The sequence below is a fragment of the Osmia lignaria genome, chromosome 4, assembly GCF_051020975.1.
Source record: "Osmia lignaria lignaria isolate PbOS001 chromosome 4, iyOsmLign1, whole genome shotgun sequence".
In the NCBI taxonomy this organism is placed as follows: domain Eukaryota; kingdom Metazoa; phylum Arthropoda; class Insecta; order Hymenoptera; family Megachilidae; genus Osmia; species Osmia lignaria.
In genome coordinates this window covers 6,179,872-6,194,898 of record NC_135035.1, presented here as the reverse complement: position 1 = coordinate 6,194,898, position 15,027 = coordinate 6,179,872, and the positions used below count along the sequence as shown (strand labels likewise).

The 15,027-nt window shown below is 44.6% G+C and overlaps 1 protein-coding gene across 5 annotated transcripts in view; it reads left to right on the top strand.

Moving 5' to 3' along the window:
* GckIII (Germinal centre kinase III) overlaps positions 1–15,027 on the top strand; it is a 96,416-nt gene that overhangs the window by 55,718 nt on the left and 25,671 nt on the right. The window contains exon 2 of one of the 5 annotated variants that reach the window (XM_034322129.2): positions 6,949–7,432. The exons of 3 other annotated variants lie outside the window; for them this stretch is intronic. In XM_034322129.2, coding sequence (XP_034178020.1) covers positions 7,142–7,432 — 291 coding nt within the window. In that variant the 5' untranslated portion in view covers positions 6,949–7,141. Of the gene's footprint in view, positions 1–6,888; positions 7,433–15,027 lie in introns of those variants that run through there. One more of the 5 variants, XM_034322128.2, reaches the window with a different exon arrangement.

Sequence of the window (15,027 nt, the reverse complement as noted above, 5' to 3'; positions counted from 1 at the left end):
TGAAAAGGATGTGCTTGATGACGCTTGGCAAGATTAGCAATGTTTGGTTCGAAATTTGTTAGTTTCAGTCTTAAATTGCCTCCACATTCAATTTATTTCTCTGCTTTGTTAAAATAGAATTCAACCATACACGAGCTTGGGAATGCAATTAAAAAGAAAAATTCATTTTCGATTGAATAGCATTGGTATTCATCGATCCCTAATCGATCCCTAATTATATTATATCGAGCACTTTGATGATCCCTGCGGACGATCAGAGGGCAGGTCGGCGGATTGTTATTTCGTCAAAACGACGGGAGAAAGCTGCGTTTGTTCCTAGTTCAATTTCCCTCGGTTACGCGTCGATTCGATCGCTCGTCCCGAGTGCACCGGCTGCACCTCCGTTCATTCTAATCGCGATACTTATTCGAAGGCGGCACGCAGGACGTTACCGTTACACCAGTTGCCGTTCAAAAGTTACACAACGCCTCCTCGTAAACGCGAGCCAGGGGGAAAAATGAAAAATTTCCGTAAACCGTGAAATTCAGCGCGAACGCGCGTGCTCGTAATGAAAGTTGCTAATCTTCCTCCTCCTTTCCGCCCCATGAAACGGCACCGTTCGAAAGAATGCCCGAGTTTCGCTGGAAAGCAGCCGATTCCGTCTACCGTTTTTCCATCGTTTCGCTAGAAAGGCCTCCATTTCCGTCCCTGTCTGGTCGGCTCACCTGTTCGAACAGACCGGAGGCCCCGCGTTAAGAGAACGATTAAGAGGATTAGACAGCGACCACGTTTTCGCGGCCGAAAGAAGGAAGAACGAGATACACTCTATCTGGCACGCTCGGAATTTTTCCGCCTCTCTTTTTTCCAGTTCCACGCTCCGTCCAATTCGGGAAAGTACCTCTTTCTTCTCCGGAGAGAAGCGCGGACGCGAACCGTACGCGTCCGACTCGTGCGATTTTCCTCCATTGTAACGACGAAATGTGTCCCTTAATGTCTCATCTCCGAGTTGCTGAAGAAATGGAACGATTTTCAGCTTAAATGAGAATTTCTTTGACGAAAGTTTCGCGCGGTACTTTGATGCTTTCCAGCGTTTCTTTGTAAACTCGCTCGACGAAGCTTTTTCGTCGTTTATGGATTTGACGGATGGCAATCAAAGACGATTCTTTCGTGATTTTCTGTCCCGAGGGAAGATAAGTTAGTGGAATTAATTCGGGACACTTTTAAATTTTTATTTAAATTTCGCATTTATTTCAAATTATTTAATATATAATCATTTATATTTTATTTTCTAATTTTGAGGCGTCGTTTATATAAAAAAATCAATAAAAGGACCATTTATAGCCATACTTTTAATATACAATAAAAATTACAATTTCAACACATCAAAGGAGGTAGAAAAAAATTAATATTGCGTTGGATATCCTTTCATCCTGTGATTGGCTACGTTTCGTGTTGCCAGGCGCAAAAACAAAAATAACAACACAGTTTAGATTTTTTTTAATTAAAATTTTCAAACATTTACAAACTAAATTATATGAAAATATTAAGAATAAACATTATAGATTACAATAAAAATATTACGGTATCAAATATGCACAAATATGAAATAAAGAATATTTTTATTCAGTGTTCAGAATTAATTTCACCAGTGTGAGTTCCACGTGAAAGGTGTTAAGAAAAAAACTATAATGGTTCCCCGTTTCCACATAATAGCACGCCCATGGGGAATGGTAGAAAGTGCGTCTGGTGGCGAACGCGTAAATCTACTTAACCGTGAAAAGTGCTAGATCGTCCACGGTATTTGCTCCGCTTTTTTCGGTGTCTCGGAATCGTCCTTTCGCGAATGGAAACAGTCACGTTTCTCCTTGTTCTACGAACCGAGCTCGTGCACGAGGTGTATTCCTTTCCCGCTTCGTAGCTGCGCGACGTAAAAAGGCAACGTTTACAGGGCTACGGCCAATCCCACGGCACGTTGGTACCCTAATAAAGCAACGCTTTCGTATCCGCCTACGCGTCACGATTAACGATCAACGATCGCCTATTGAATACCAACCTGTGGCCAGGAAAACGCGTGCATCAGCTGAACGCACGTGCAGCCAGCCAAGGCCCAATTATTCCGAGTAACGGACGACCCAGGAACAAGCTACATGCGTCACCCACGTGTTTTATAACCCTTTAAACACGGATGTTTCATAGCAGCGTTATTTCATTTTATCATCATTTCCTTGCTTGAAAAATTGTCGTTTTTCCATCACAAAAAAATTACCCCTTTCGATAGCGCGGATACGGAGTACCAATTGTTTGAGTACCTGGACAATCGCGCGATATTTAAATGAAAAGGTCTCGAGAAGTCGTCGAGTACGAAGCTACTGGAGGGAATATTATTCAAATAGTCAGGGTGTCCTAACACTGGGGTAAGATCCGTGAAGGGATGATTGCCGAGGTCATCTAAACAACTTTCTCCTTTGCCAAAATGTTGGTTAAGGCTTTGTTTTCGAGTTATTAACGAAAAACACTGGCCAATCAGAGCGCGCCTTTAGCGAGAGAGATGACTTCAGCAATCATCCCTCCCCCTGTCCTACCCCAGTTCTGGGACACCCTGTGTTTATAATCGCCCTTTGTCCCTGACTCTTACAGTCCTCGATATTCGCTCTTTTAGTCTTCGACATTTTTACTTCGCCCTTGTTTCTTATACTCAAAAAACAACAGCTTTTCGCCGTCGCAACAATATCAAGCAAGGGAATGGTGAAAAAGGAAATATCTATGAAATACAGCTGCTATGAAACATGCGTGTTTAAAGGGTTACAAGACACATGAGTGACGCATGTAGCTCGTTCCTGGGTCGTCCTTTATACACGCATTTACACTCTTGCCAATTTTCGATTATGATATCACTTTTATCATGCATGCATTTTCGTTCAGAAGAACTGTCACTCGGTCCAAACGCTCTTCATTCAAAACCTCAGTCAATTCAACTATCATTCAACCCAAACATTCTACAGTTGTTTCATGGATATTTCATTTTTCACTATTTCCTGATATTCTCTGGAATGTGAAGTTTAGCTGGAAACTCTCCCTGAATTTCGCCGGATGATTAATTCTAAGCAAATCGTGCAATTATCCCCACTTCGTGGGACGCGTAACGCATCCTTTCTTTTGTATTTCTCTCACGCACTCTCACGTTTTCACTGCTTCGCGGCAAGGACAAAGGCCAGGAGGTTTCGCGATGCGCGACCGAAAATGAGAGTTCTCTTCCCCCCGATTGGAGCTCGTGAAACGTCGCGAAAGTAATTATTCCCGACTTGGTAAATGCTCGTCGAACGATTTTTCCTTCTGGATTAACGAATAGGTTGAAAATTATTCTCCTAGCAACAATGGCGGCTCGTAGCTAAAATTAGTGGGGGTGCTGCTCCATTACATTACATTACAAATAGGCTTTACTTGGGCGTAGCCCAAGATGGCGTTCAGTAAGGGGGGTTCCCCCCATATTGCCCAACGAAAATCAGCGGCCTTTTTTAAATTCTTCTAGTACCATTATATATACATAGTTTTTCCATTTCTCATTTCTTTACTTCTTTTTTATATTTGTGGTCATACTCTTATTTTTTCCATTCCATTCATATACATTTTCGCTTTATTCATTTTTATTCATATTCTCTATCCGCTTATTCGTTGCCAACAGCACACGGTAACCCATCTTTTGGCGAAACCGTGCCCACTTAGCTTGACTTCGGTGATCTTACGGGTACCGGTCTGGCCTAAGTGGCTAAAACCGTTGACGATGTTGCTCCAGAAAATTTGTAGCCTTTGTTTTAAAAAACCGGCACTGTGGGAGCGACAGTGCACTCTCTTCCGCGCAGCTTCGCGCGCAGCTTCCTATGTGCGCATGCGCACACGGTCAAACACCATGCCGCTGGAACTGTGAAGCGCACAGTACCATACAAAGATTTTTGTATCTTTTTCATAAACCGAGGGATGTCTACTGACATTAAGCTTAAGGATTATACATTGTACAAGTATAAAGAAAGAATTAAAGAAAAAAGGACTCATTAATTGTTATCGGTAATAGGGAGTCCCTATACCCGAGCCGCCACTGCCTACCGACAAGGATCCCCCACGGTGTAGATAGCGCGTAGTCGTTTAAACTTTCAATTAATCGGTTCGCGCATCAGGGGAGACTGTTTTGCTCGGCTTCGTACCGATTCCTTAAACTTTCGACACGAACTTTGTTTCGACAGCATTTCGCGTGCCGCGAGTGAAACGTCCAGACGAAAAATACTTGGGATAGTTTGCGCAATCTGTGTGTCGCGTTATGTAAGTTTACAGACGCTGGGCAATTAGGCGCCCCCGGTTCAATGCACCTATATTCGTGCTCTGTGATACGTCTGGTCATGGTCGGCTGTTTCCATCGAGGAGCACACTCGTTACACTGAAAACGAGCGTGATTTAGTACTGTGCGTGCAACGGGAGGATTCCTGATGATTTGGAACGAAATTGAGCAAAATTAGTTGAAATAATGGAAATCCTATTTATCTGGGAACAAAAGGAAAGGGAGTGGAGGGAAGGAGAACGTTTCGCGATCACAGTTACGGAAAATATGACAGAGGAAAAAGGAAAGGAGCGTAACGAATGGCGCAAGGTGCTTCCGATCGTAAAACTGGGAAAAGCGCAACGACCGCAACCGCTTCTTCTTTCTCTTCGATCGGGGATTATCTCGAGACCCCGAGTTAATCACCGTTCGGCTCGGTGATTTAGAGCCGTACCGTGATCATCGATAGTGCAGCGAACTCGATCTTCGACGCACACTTCCGCCGGAAGCTGCCACCCTGAAACTTATTCGAGCGTGTCGAATCGGTTGCGTGATCACCAATCAAGTGACGTGTCTATTCTCTCCTCTCGATCGATCTATCTCTATCGATGATTTCTTTCGTCCGTCTCTTTGCTTCCGTTATCGCTCGACGTAACTTCGGTTCAACCCGTTGCACACTTCCTGTGCTTCCTTTTCATTCTTGGAACGTTCGCGTAAAGGTCGTTAAAAATTGTAATTGATTACGGTGTACGCATAATAATAACGAGAAAAGAAGAATCTCATCCTCTAATGATCGTCTTACAATAAGAGCCCAATATCGAATGGGTCAACCCATTGATCATTCTATTTTTCGTAGCTGAGTGCAATAATTCCTCGATCCGATCGATTTATATTCGGATGGAAGAAAAATGTTTCAGACAGTCTGACGCGTGGATAACGTATGATATTACATCGATATTTTTTCCCCTCTATTTTCGTTTTGATCTTTTCACGAACTTCGAGACCATTACTCGGACAATCTGCGAGGCAGATCGGCAATGGGTGACGTTGATAGATCGAGAACACCTCGTCGACTCATTACGCTGAATATTCATCAAGACGAAACCTCTTTGCTCGGTGAATTTAAATCGACCGATCTAGAGTAGAGGGGAAGTAGAGATCGAGAGACGAATACAACACGCGAAAACTTCCTCGAAACGATAGCCTGCCAGATCGACGCTACCGATCTTCACCTGTACGACCATTTAGGCGACGACTCTCTCTTTTCTCCGGCGATGTACGAATCGATACCCCGTTCACGTGGCACCGGTGCAAACAGAAACTCAATCTGATCACGCCTGCATCGAAAGACGACCTAGATTATTATCTTCAATCGGTGTTCCTATTTTTATTCGGTTCACCGTGTTGTGTTTGGCACTGAACTTGCCACCGTTTCAATTAAACCTGCTCTATACTTAAGGAGCCTGTTAGAAAATCCGATCGATCGTCTAATATTATCAGGACACTTTTACGAGTAATAGTTGACCTGAAATAGCGTACCGAGGGATGCATTTAAAAATAAGGCGCAACATTTTGTGTCGTACCTCCCGATCGAACCGTATCCCTCCTCTATTTATAGGAACGGTAGATGAGTTCATTTGAAAAGCCACTCCCATAATAGGTGGAACATGCGAGCTACGTTTGAAGGTGGTTTGATTCGAGCCGGCGCACGAATCTTTTTTCCCTTTGCTCGAAAAAGCGAACAAGACTCTTTTGTTCGAATCTATGATTCGTGGAACGAGGACAAAGGGTCTGTGAACCCTACGTGGCTGTGTTGCACAATGCGAGGAACTTTAAGAAAAAAAAAAAAGGCGAGAACCAGAAGGAAAATGCCGTGAAGAACGGACGATTTTCCGTGCAGATAGCTACTGTAATTTTCCTCTTGCTTTGTTACGCAAAAGTGCAGGAGTTCAAAAAGCCTTTCTTCTTACTCCGAAGGGACATTTTCAAAGTATTAATCGCGATGTTATTAAAAAACTTTGACTCTTCTCGAAAATCGACCGACAACAGGTGCTGAAAGTCTGTTCATCTATCCGGATTTAATGAAAGTATAATGAGATTAATTTTCGAAAAGGTCACGCGTCTTTCTGCGTGAAAAAGTAAATCCAGTCACGAGAAAGCACTCCTTCGAGCGTACGTTGGTGGCATGGAAAATGCAAAAAATATCACGATCGAGCTTAAGTAAAAATAGGTGAACCAATGTCGATGATAATCTGGGTCAGCTAGAAACGAGATTGATCGGGTGAAACCGTGTCTAGAATCGAAATTCAATGCGCGACGTATCGATGGAGTTCGATAACTTGTAGGTCGTACTGTCGAGGGGGTAAAATTACCAGGCTGATCGACCTCGAAACAAAGTACTCATCAAATTTTCCTGCGCAACCGAGCGCAACAGCGAAAGGGTTAACCACGACGCACGAAAGAAAGACGGATATATACGTCTTTCTCAAAGCTGATCCATAATTCTGCGAGTGGCGCTTCGGAATATCGACAGACGTCTCTCGATAATGCGATACACCTTCGGGCGGTTTCACACGGTGTCTCGTTCTGGAATTCCACAGATCCCCTCGAATTCCAGGCTATCGTGGAAAGAGGAAAGTAGAAAAAAGAAATTCCTTCAGGAACGAGAGGCGAGTACGTGACAGAGGATAGAGGATCATAGTTTCATCAAATGAGAGACGTAGGAAGGAAGCAGTTGCAACGAGCGGTCCGTAACAGTTGCATCCGCGGAATGTTGACCTAGTGATATCGGAGGGAGCCGCGCGAGTGTGCTGATTTGACATAACTGCGAAAAGTAGTGGGGCGAGGGGGAAAATGCGAAACGGCGGTCAGCCGCAGCAGACGGCCGTGATGGCGCCGCCTCACCTAAACGGCTCGGCGCAATTCGTTTCCGCCGGTTACGTCGGCTACGTGCCGCGTCAATCCTGGGGGCAATTTCAAGGGCCGCAGCATCCGAGAAACACGACGGCCAGGCCGCTGTCCCATCCACCACCGCCACCCTCCAGAAGGGAGAGCCAAAGACCCTCTGGCAACAATGCTGGCAACCCTAAGAACAGCTCCCTTCCGCATTCCAAGCCGGGAACGCACAGAAGCACAACCCCTTCGGTGAGTTTAGCCGAGATATTTTACTACTTCAAACTTGTTAGGGTTAGGCTTTCAGTTTAAACGTTCTTCCTCGAACTTTGATGATATCGAGGAAGGTGGATGATTTTCTTCTTGAAAGTATGCCTAATGAATGATAAACAGTCGGTAATAGGTTTCCAGGCAGTTCAATTTCATTTCTTATCCAAGTATTCGAAGTAGAATCGAAGATGGCCGAAACACCGGTTAGATTCGATGACATTCCTTCACGGATGGTTTTAAGCCTCATATGGTATTCTACGACGTGCTTTTCTAGATACCTGCAACGCATAAGAGGATTCCCGTTCCCTTGCCTTTCTCTTTCTCTCCGCTACACTTTTTCTCACCTTGGCCGATAGGCTTACGATCACCGAAACTACTGGCCTCGTAAATGACTTACGAAGTGGCCTAAGCATGATAGATTAAATTTTAATCGCGCGCTTGGACGACCTACCGGTGGCTCGAAATAAACACGTTGCGTAACGCTTCCCTCTTCTACGAGTCCAATTTCCTAATAGAAGCTCTCAGTGGTCTAAGAATACTAATAATTTCCTCTCGGAGATACGCGTTGGAAACGCTAAAACCAAATTGATGCGAGAAGGTTTCGGGATCGGTTTTACGTCTGCCACCCTTTACTTCGATATTTCATGAGGAGTCGGAAAAAAAAATACCAAGGGAGAAGAAAGGTGAAACACGTGGAGGATGGTAGCCGCAGTCACGAACGAGGATCCTCGAGGTTTCAGCAAGGAACAGTCTGCTCGTACTGTTTGCCAGACTCGGATAAAGCCTTGAGATTGACATCGACATAGGACGCGGAGAGAATACGCGAATCGAGCGGCCGTCTTCTCCGTCGAGGGACCAGTTTTCACCGTGAAGCTTTGCTCAACCCTAACCTCAGAGTCCCGTAGGCAACCCGAGATGCTAGAAAGTGGTCTCGGTGTCGCGTTTCGAGCTATTCGATCGAACACCTCGGACACGGGCACTGGCTGAGAATGGAGAAGAAAAGAAACGCACCCGTGGTAATTTGTGGTCGAAGGAAAACCGATACTCCCCGTCTGCAATCATTTTTATTCCTCTATGCCAATAAAAAAATGATTTTTACACATCGAGGAATGCTGGCTGGCAACTATAGTCCATCCAACGAGACGGAGTCAGTAAATGTATACAAATTCGATATCTGTATACTAAAAAATAAGCTACTTCTTTTGGAAAAATAATAGCTGTAAAGTGATTTCCCTAAATGTACGGAATTTTGCTATGATCGCGGTGTGCATATTTGAAAAACGCTAAGTTTCCCGCCTGGCTTTCCAACTGTAGGACCAGAAAAACGCGTTTTTGTCTCGGGATCGTTTGCCAGACTCGTCAGTAGGGCTGAGGACAGGTTATTGTTTATAGTGAGCCTAGTGGGGTTAATAACCCTCTTTGCCATTCCCAAGCTTTCGCTTATACCGGCGGTGTTAAAGGGCGCGAATTGCGATAGAAAAATAAATCCACTCCCCAACAGCCGCCACCCTCCAAGTGGCAGCGGGTATGGATAAACTGTCCACTCATGGGCTTGCCAATCGTCGTTTTCGGGTACGGAAGACCCAACACTTGACTCATTGTCGTCAGGACAGATCATTGTGTAAGTGAACCTAGTGGGGCTAAAAGCCCGCTCTGCCTTTCCCAAGTTTTCACTTATACCGGCGGTGTTAAAGGGCGCAATTGCGCTAAAAGCCACTCCCCAGCAGCTACCATCCTTCCAAGTGGAGTGGGGTTGGACAAATTCGCTCATGGACTGGCCAATCATCGCATGGGTACGGAAAACCCAACACTTGACTCTTTGTCGGCGTGTAAGGAATTTTGGTCTAGGAACGAACAAGCTAACCTGAGTGAGTTAGCGGCTACACCCACCAGGCGTTTAGCGCCCATTGGGGCTGAGGACAGTTTACTTTCAATCCGGCCGTCCGAGGACAAGCGCGGATATGCCACCTCACCCGTTCGGGTACATGCAACTTAACTATCCACTCCCCAGCAACCACCACCACCCAGGTGGCGGGGAGTGGAAAAACTGTCAACTCATGTGTTTCAAATCATCGTATTCAGGTACGGAAGACCCAATACTAGACTCTTTATCGGCGTGTAAGGAGTTTTGCTCTGGGACGCATTTACTTTATCAAGCTAACCTGAATGGTCCCAGCTACACCCACCAGGCGCTTAATGCCCACAGCCAGAGCCCCGTTTGCCACCGGTAAAGCGGTGCCCGGACCACACCACGAGGAGGAGGGGTTGGCATATGTCACTGCTGGGGCTGGCTGCAAGGCCCCAACGGCATCTTTGTGGTCCTGGGGCTGAGGACAGTTTAATGTGAACCTGGCCGTCCGAGGACAAGCACAGGTCTGCCACCTCACCCTTTAGGGTATATGCAACTTAACTATCCACTCCCCAGCAACCACCACCACCCAGGTGGCGGGGAGTGGAATAATTGTCAAACTCAATATATTTCAAAATCATTGTTATCGGGTACGGAAGACCCAACACTTGACTCTTTGTCGGCGTGTAAGGAGTTTTATTCTAGGACGCTCTGACTTTTATCAAGCTTACCTGCGTGGTCTCAGCTCATCCCACCAAACGCTTAACGTCCACAGCCAGAGCCCCGTTTGCCACCGGTAAACCGGTGCCCGGACCACACCACGAGGAGGAGGGGTTGACATATGTTACTGCTGGGGCTGGCTGCAAGGCCCCAACGGCATCTTTGTGGTCCTGGGGCTGAGGACAGACGTTCCTGCCCCAGACGCCTATAATCCCGCTTTTTGGAACTCATGCCGGGGGACCGCCAGCGAGAACGGACCAATCTCGCCGCCACCTGGCGGTCGCCAACTCGAGTTAAAGGTGTCCGGGCAGACTCACCGCCTTCCCTTTCCACTAAACGCCTACGCAAACAAGGGACCGCCGAAAGTTGGCCCTGAACTCGACACTTGCCAGCCAATAGTAACAGCCGCTAGCATCCATCGCGTGACTCGTTTCGTTGGATGAACTATAGAAATAGTCAAACAAATTTCAATCGTTCTATTAATGAGTCGCAAGGAGGGGGGCAATTATGCAAATGTAGCAGGTCTTTCAACCATCTTGTTTGGTGTACGATTGGAAAGTTAGCTCGAACAAAGAAAAACCGTCGACAAAAGAAGGTTCTACAGAGATTATCCCGGTGCAGCGGGGAAATACCGGTGTAACAGGATTCTCGAGGACCGTAAGATCTCTCAGCGGCTGTATGCTCCTTTTTTTTCTTCCCACTTTCGTACGAGATCGAGCGAGGCCAATGCAAGGTCGACGATTCTGGTTCCTTTCTGTGCACCCGAATTTATTTCGGACGACGATGAGACATCGTCGATGCAGCGGCTGCATCGAGGGAATTCCAAGATTCTTGTTCATCGCTGTTGCACTTGCTCAGCGTTGATGCGCGCGATGACGATTTTGACGGAGATGCAGTTTCAATTTCCCTCGTGCAAATGTTGCTGCATTCTGCACGTGATTGTCTATATGGTATCGGCATACGAACGTTGGCATACATAAGTGAACAGGCACGGGTGTGCGTCGAACGTAAATTTCTTGCGAGTGGTATCGTTCTAAGCTAACCGGAGGCTCGTGCGCTGCATCGGAAAATGCGGTAAACCTGTATTCCGTTAGATCGTCGAAGTTTGTGGTCGAACGCGTCCAGGAGTACTGGTCGATGATATTAGGTGGTCAGAAAATATTCTTCGCGCAACGTTCGTAATTCCCGTTGCCTTTTTTTTCCCCTCTACATCTATTCATATTCTTCTGGTTTATTATTTTCTTCTTCTTCTTCTTCGTGCTTATGCATTAACCACGTAACCAAGGAAACAGTTATGCGCGTCTCGTCGTTTCACCGGTCGAACTCACGAAACAGTTGGTTCCGTCTTTTCTGCAGAGAGGAAAGAAATCGAGTTCGCGGGAACTTTGATAAAGTTCGGAGTTGATAAAGTTGCCGATCGAATTATGAGCGCATGACGGAGCTTTCGGGGCAATTATGGGGCTAACGTAATAATCGTCGAGGCAACTCGTTTAGAACGCGAAATTCGGCCAATTTATTAGAGTATCGTGGCAGGAATTCGCGTGGAAAGATGTTCATTCGCGATCTCGGTCGAATGAATATTGCACGTCGGACGGGAAAACGTCGAGGGGCAACGGCGAAATTAAAAGATGGAAAATATATCTGTGCCGTGGCTTGCAGGTCTTTTCGAAATGGAGAAAAAAAAAAAAAAAACAGGCTGCCACGGTGAAACCGCTTTGCTCCGTGATATCACTGAAGCATGCTCTCGCGTATTCCGTTTTTCTCGGCTACGACAAACATTCGACGCAGCCACGAGGCACGGCAAAGTCGCGAGGGATTTTAAAACAGCGTTTTTAGCGCGCAAAGTTTAACCGTTCGAGGTCGGCCTTCTATTAGCATACGAGAAGATCCCCGGGAATTCGAATTTTTTTCCCTTTCGTAATTATGATAACGCGCGGACTAGTTGCTTTTTTATTCTAATTTCAAGACAACCTTTACTTTTTATTACTTTGCTTTTGTATCGTGCTGATACCGCGTCACGTGCACTTCCATTCAGTCTCTCGATTCATTGAAGAAAAAAAAAAGAACACGATATTTATTAACCGGTGCGAGCAGCGCAACACGGATAGCGTTTTCTCGTGGAATTAGAAACGTGTATCAGAATTGCACCTTTTAATGCGCGTTTTGTTCCCGTTAGTAGAGCGAGAAGTCAGGATTTATCTTCTTAGGCAAACATGCCGCGTTGAAACCACGTCTTCCTTAGCGATTTTCATTTATTTCACAGCAGGCCAAGCACGCGATTCGTCGGTGTACCAGCGACAAGACGCTGTATTCGTTCGCGCCGCCACGCTCGGAATCACTCGGTCGGGCCCTGAAGTGCCGTTTAAACTTTAATTTCAGCTCCCTCTCGCGCGATGAATTACTCTCGCGGCGAACCAGGTCGAACGACACATGGCGCTAACGCACGCTCGTTGAACTACTTTCGAACGTTCAAGTTCCCTGTAGCCGAGACTCGTCCAGAATCTTTCCCCGACGACCGAGTCGTCAACGGCGGCGACGACGATCGCCACCGTTCCCCAACGCTCGTAAATTGGATTTTTATGGAAATGCCGTTGTAACGGCGTTCAGGCGTCGTGGATTCTTCGACGATTACCTAACGACCCCGTTAGAAAATTGTCTTGGTCCACTTTTGCCCGTCGTTCCAGGGAATTAACACTTTTATGCCTACCCGTTTCCCTCCCCGTGTCGTTCAGCTGCTCCTCCAAGGTGTTCCCTCGTAATTAGCTCCGACAGATCTTGATCTAGGTACACGAGAAACGAGATAGGGGAGACCGGGTATGGTTGTCACAATTGTTATAAAAAAGAACCCATATTGTCTAAGATTGCTGACTTAATGATCTTCAATAATTTTTTATTTATTTTAATTTATTTTTAATGATTTAGAATTCTTAATTTTATTACAAATATTTTAAAATTTAATTAGGATTCATAATCAATACAAAAAGTTACATTTTTAATTTTCTTTTTTTATATATTTCCAATTGTAAGTTTAATTTTGTGTTCAAGGCTGTATAGTTTCTTAGTTTCATTATTATTTTGTGTTCAAATTTCAGAATGAAACTTTAAATATAAGAGATTGTTACTTTTTCTTAATTTTGGGTATTTAAATGTGTGACAACGAACCCAAGCGGAGTACACTGTCACAAAACAATTACTATAGATAATGTGAATTAACTAGTATAAAACTAATATTTTTTATAAACTTACCCGTACCTAGTTTATATTAAACTATGTCTGAATGAACTTCCCTGCAACTATAACCTGTAAACAATAAAAATAAGAAAATGTGACAACCATACCCGGTCGCCCCTCCAGGTGGAAGAAGAACATCCTAGACGAGTAATTTATGAAATTAGATCTTTATGAATAGACCAGTCCTAATGGGCAGAGATGTGTCACGATGATACTACTTACCTAATCTCAGCATCCGAGACGGGAAGAGTGCGTCTCTGTTCGAAGTCACGCAGAATTATCTGTCACACGTGCGGCTATTTACGGTACTTTCAAAGCTTTGTCGAGCTTCTTCCAATACTCTGACAAGAATCGATCAAGCTAGAGCAAGGACGCGATTAAAAATACGTTTTTGCATGACTCGTTCCTCCGTCTGACCAGAAACGAGATCGATCTCCTTCCAGCCGTCACTTTCTCCAGTTAAGTTAAAGGTCGCTGGTCCCTCCGTGCTCGCCGACTCGAATATTATTATTACGTCTTGTTTCACGGGTCGACGATCGCGCTGGGCTTTGTGAAAACCCCGTAGCCCTTTGTCGAATGTTTTCTATGCGTTTGAAATTGAATTTGCTGTTTGATTTGCTCGACTTCGCCGGCTGAACCTTTGCGGGCGAAACATTTTTCGAGCATGAATTACCGAACAAAAGGTCGAAAGGGAAAACGTTTGATTCTTTGGTTCGAAATTCAATTTGAGAGTCGAATATTTGTACAAGAAACGATTTCCAGAATCAAGATCTCCAGTTAGTTTCATTTTGGATTCCAACGCGAAGGCTGTTCGTTCTGTCCCTATCTGAGGTCTGGTTACACATTGTAATCCCGTGGCGCCGGATTTTGTTTGCTCGTTCTAATATTCCCGGTGTTGACACTGCTGATTGACCCCAGAACACTTGCCGTGTCAGGCAAGACGCTTGCTCGAAGCATTCTCTATCGTCCCGTCGCACCTTGAGCACTAATTACATGCAGTAGCTCGTGTTTAGTCGCTCGACAGCCAACCAAATGCACAGGAAATCTCAGGCGGACGGTCTCTGACAATTGTACCCGAAGATAATCCACTGACAGGGAACCGTTCGCGTTCAGTCATTTGCATTTATTCAGAGACAAATTCCTTGGAAAGGAGTCGACAAGACTGATGATTCTTCGAATGGTTAAAATAGATCTGTTTTGTTGCGAAAGTCTCAAGTAAGGTAAGGAAGTTGGCACGATCGCTTCAGTGTTGAAAATGTACTATTATCACTATTATTATTATTATCTTTGTTATTATTATCAGTATTATTATTTGGAGGATATATATAGAGTGTTTCACTGATTACTTATTAACAATAGAACCACCAAAGGAGGCAAGATGACTGGTTTCCAGTTTCTTATTTCAAATTATAAATTTTATCGAGGTATTTTTGGTTAAATGTATGTTGGCTGTTATCGAGCTAAAGAAATTATTTAATTTTCTACGTTATTTTTAATTGAAGATCGCTTGAAGATCCAGAAGTGTTTCAAGTTTACATACCGCTAGGTCCAAGCTATTTTTCATACGAAGAGAAATTATGTACTAAACGTTTTTATATCGAATATAGAAAAAAATATTTATATTTCAGTAAAAATTCGTTGATATATTTTCAGAGTAATAAGATAATTAGATGATTTAACCCTTTGACTACTATGGACGCATATATGCGTCATGTGAAAGTGTCGACTATGGAGGTACATATGCATCCATAATTTGCTTCTTATATATTTTAACACT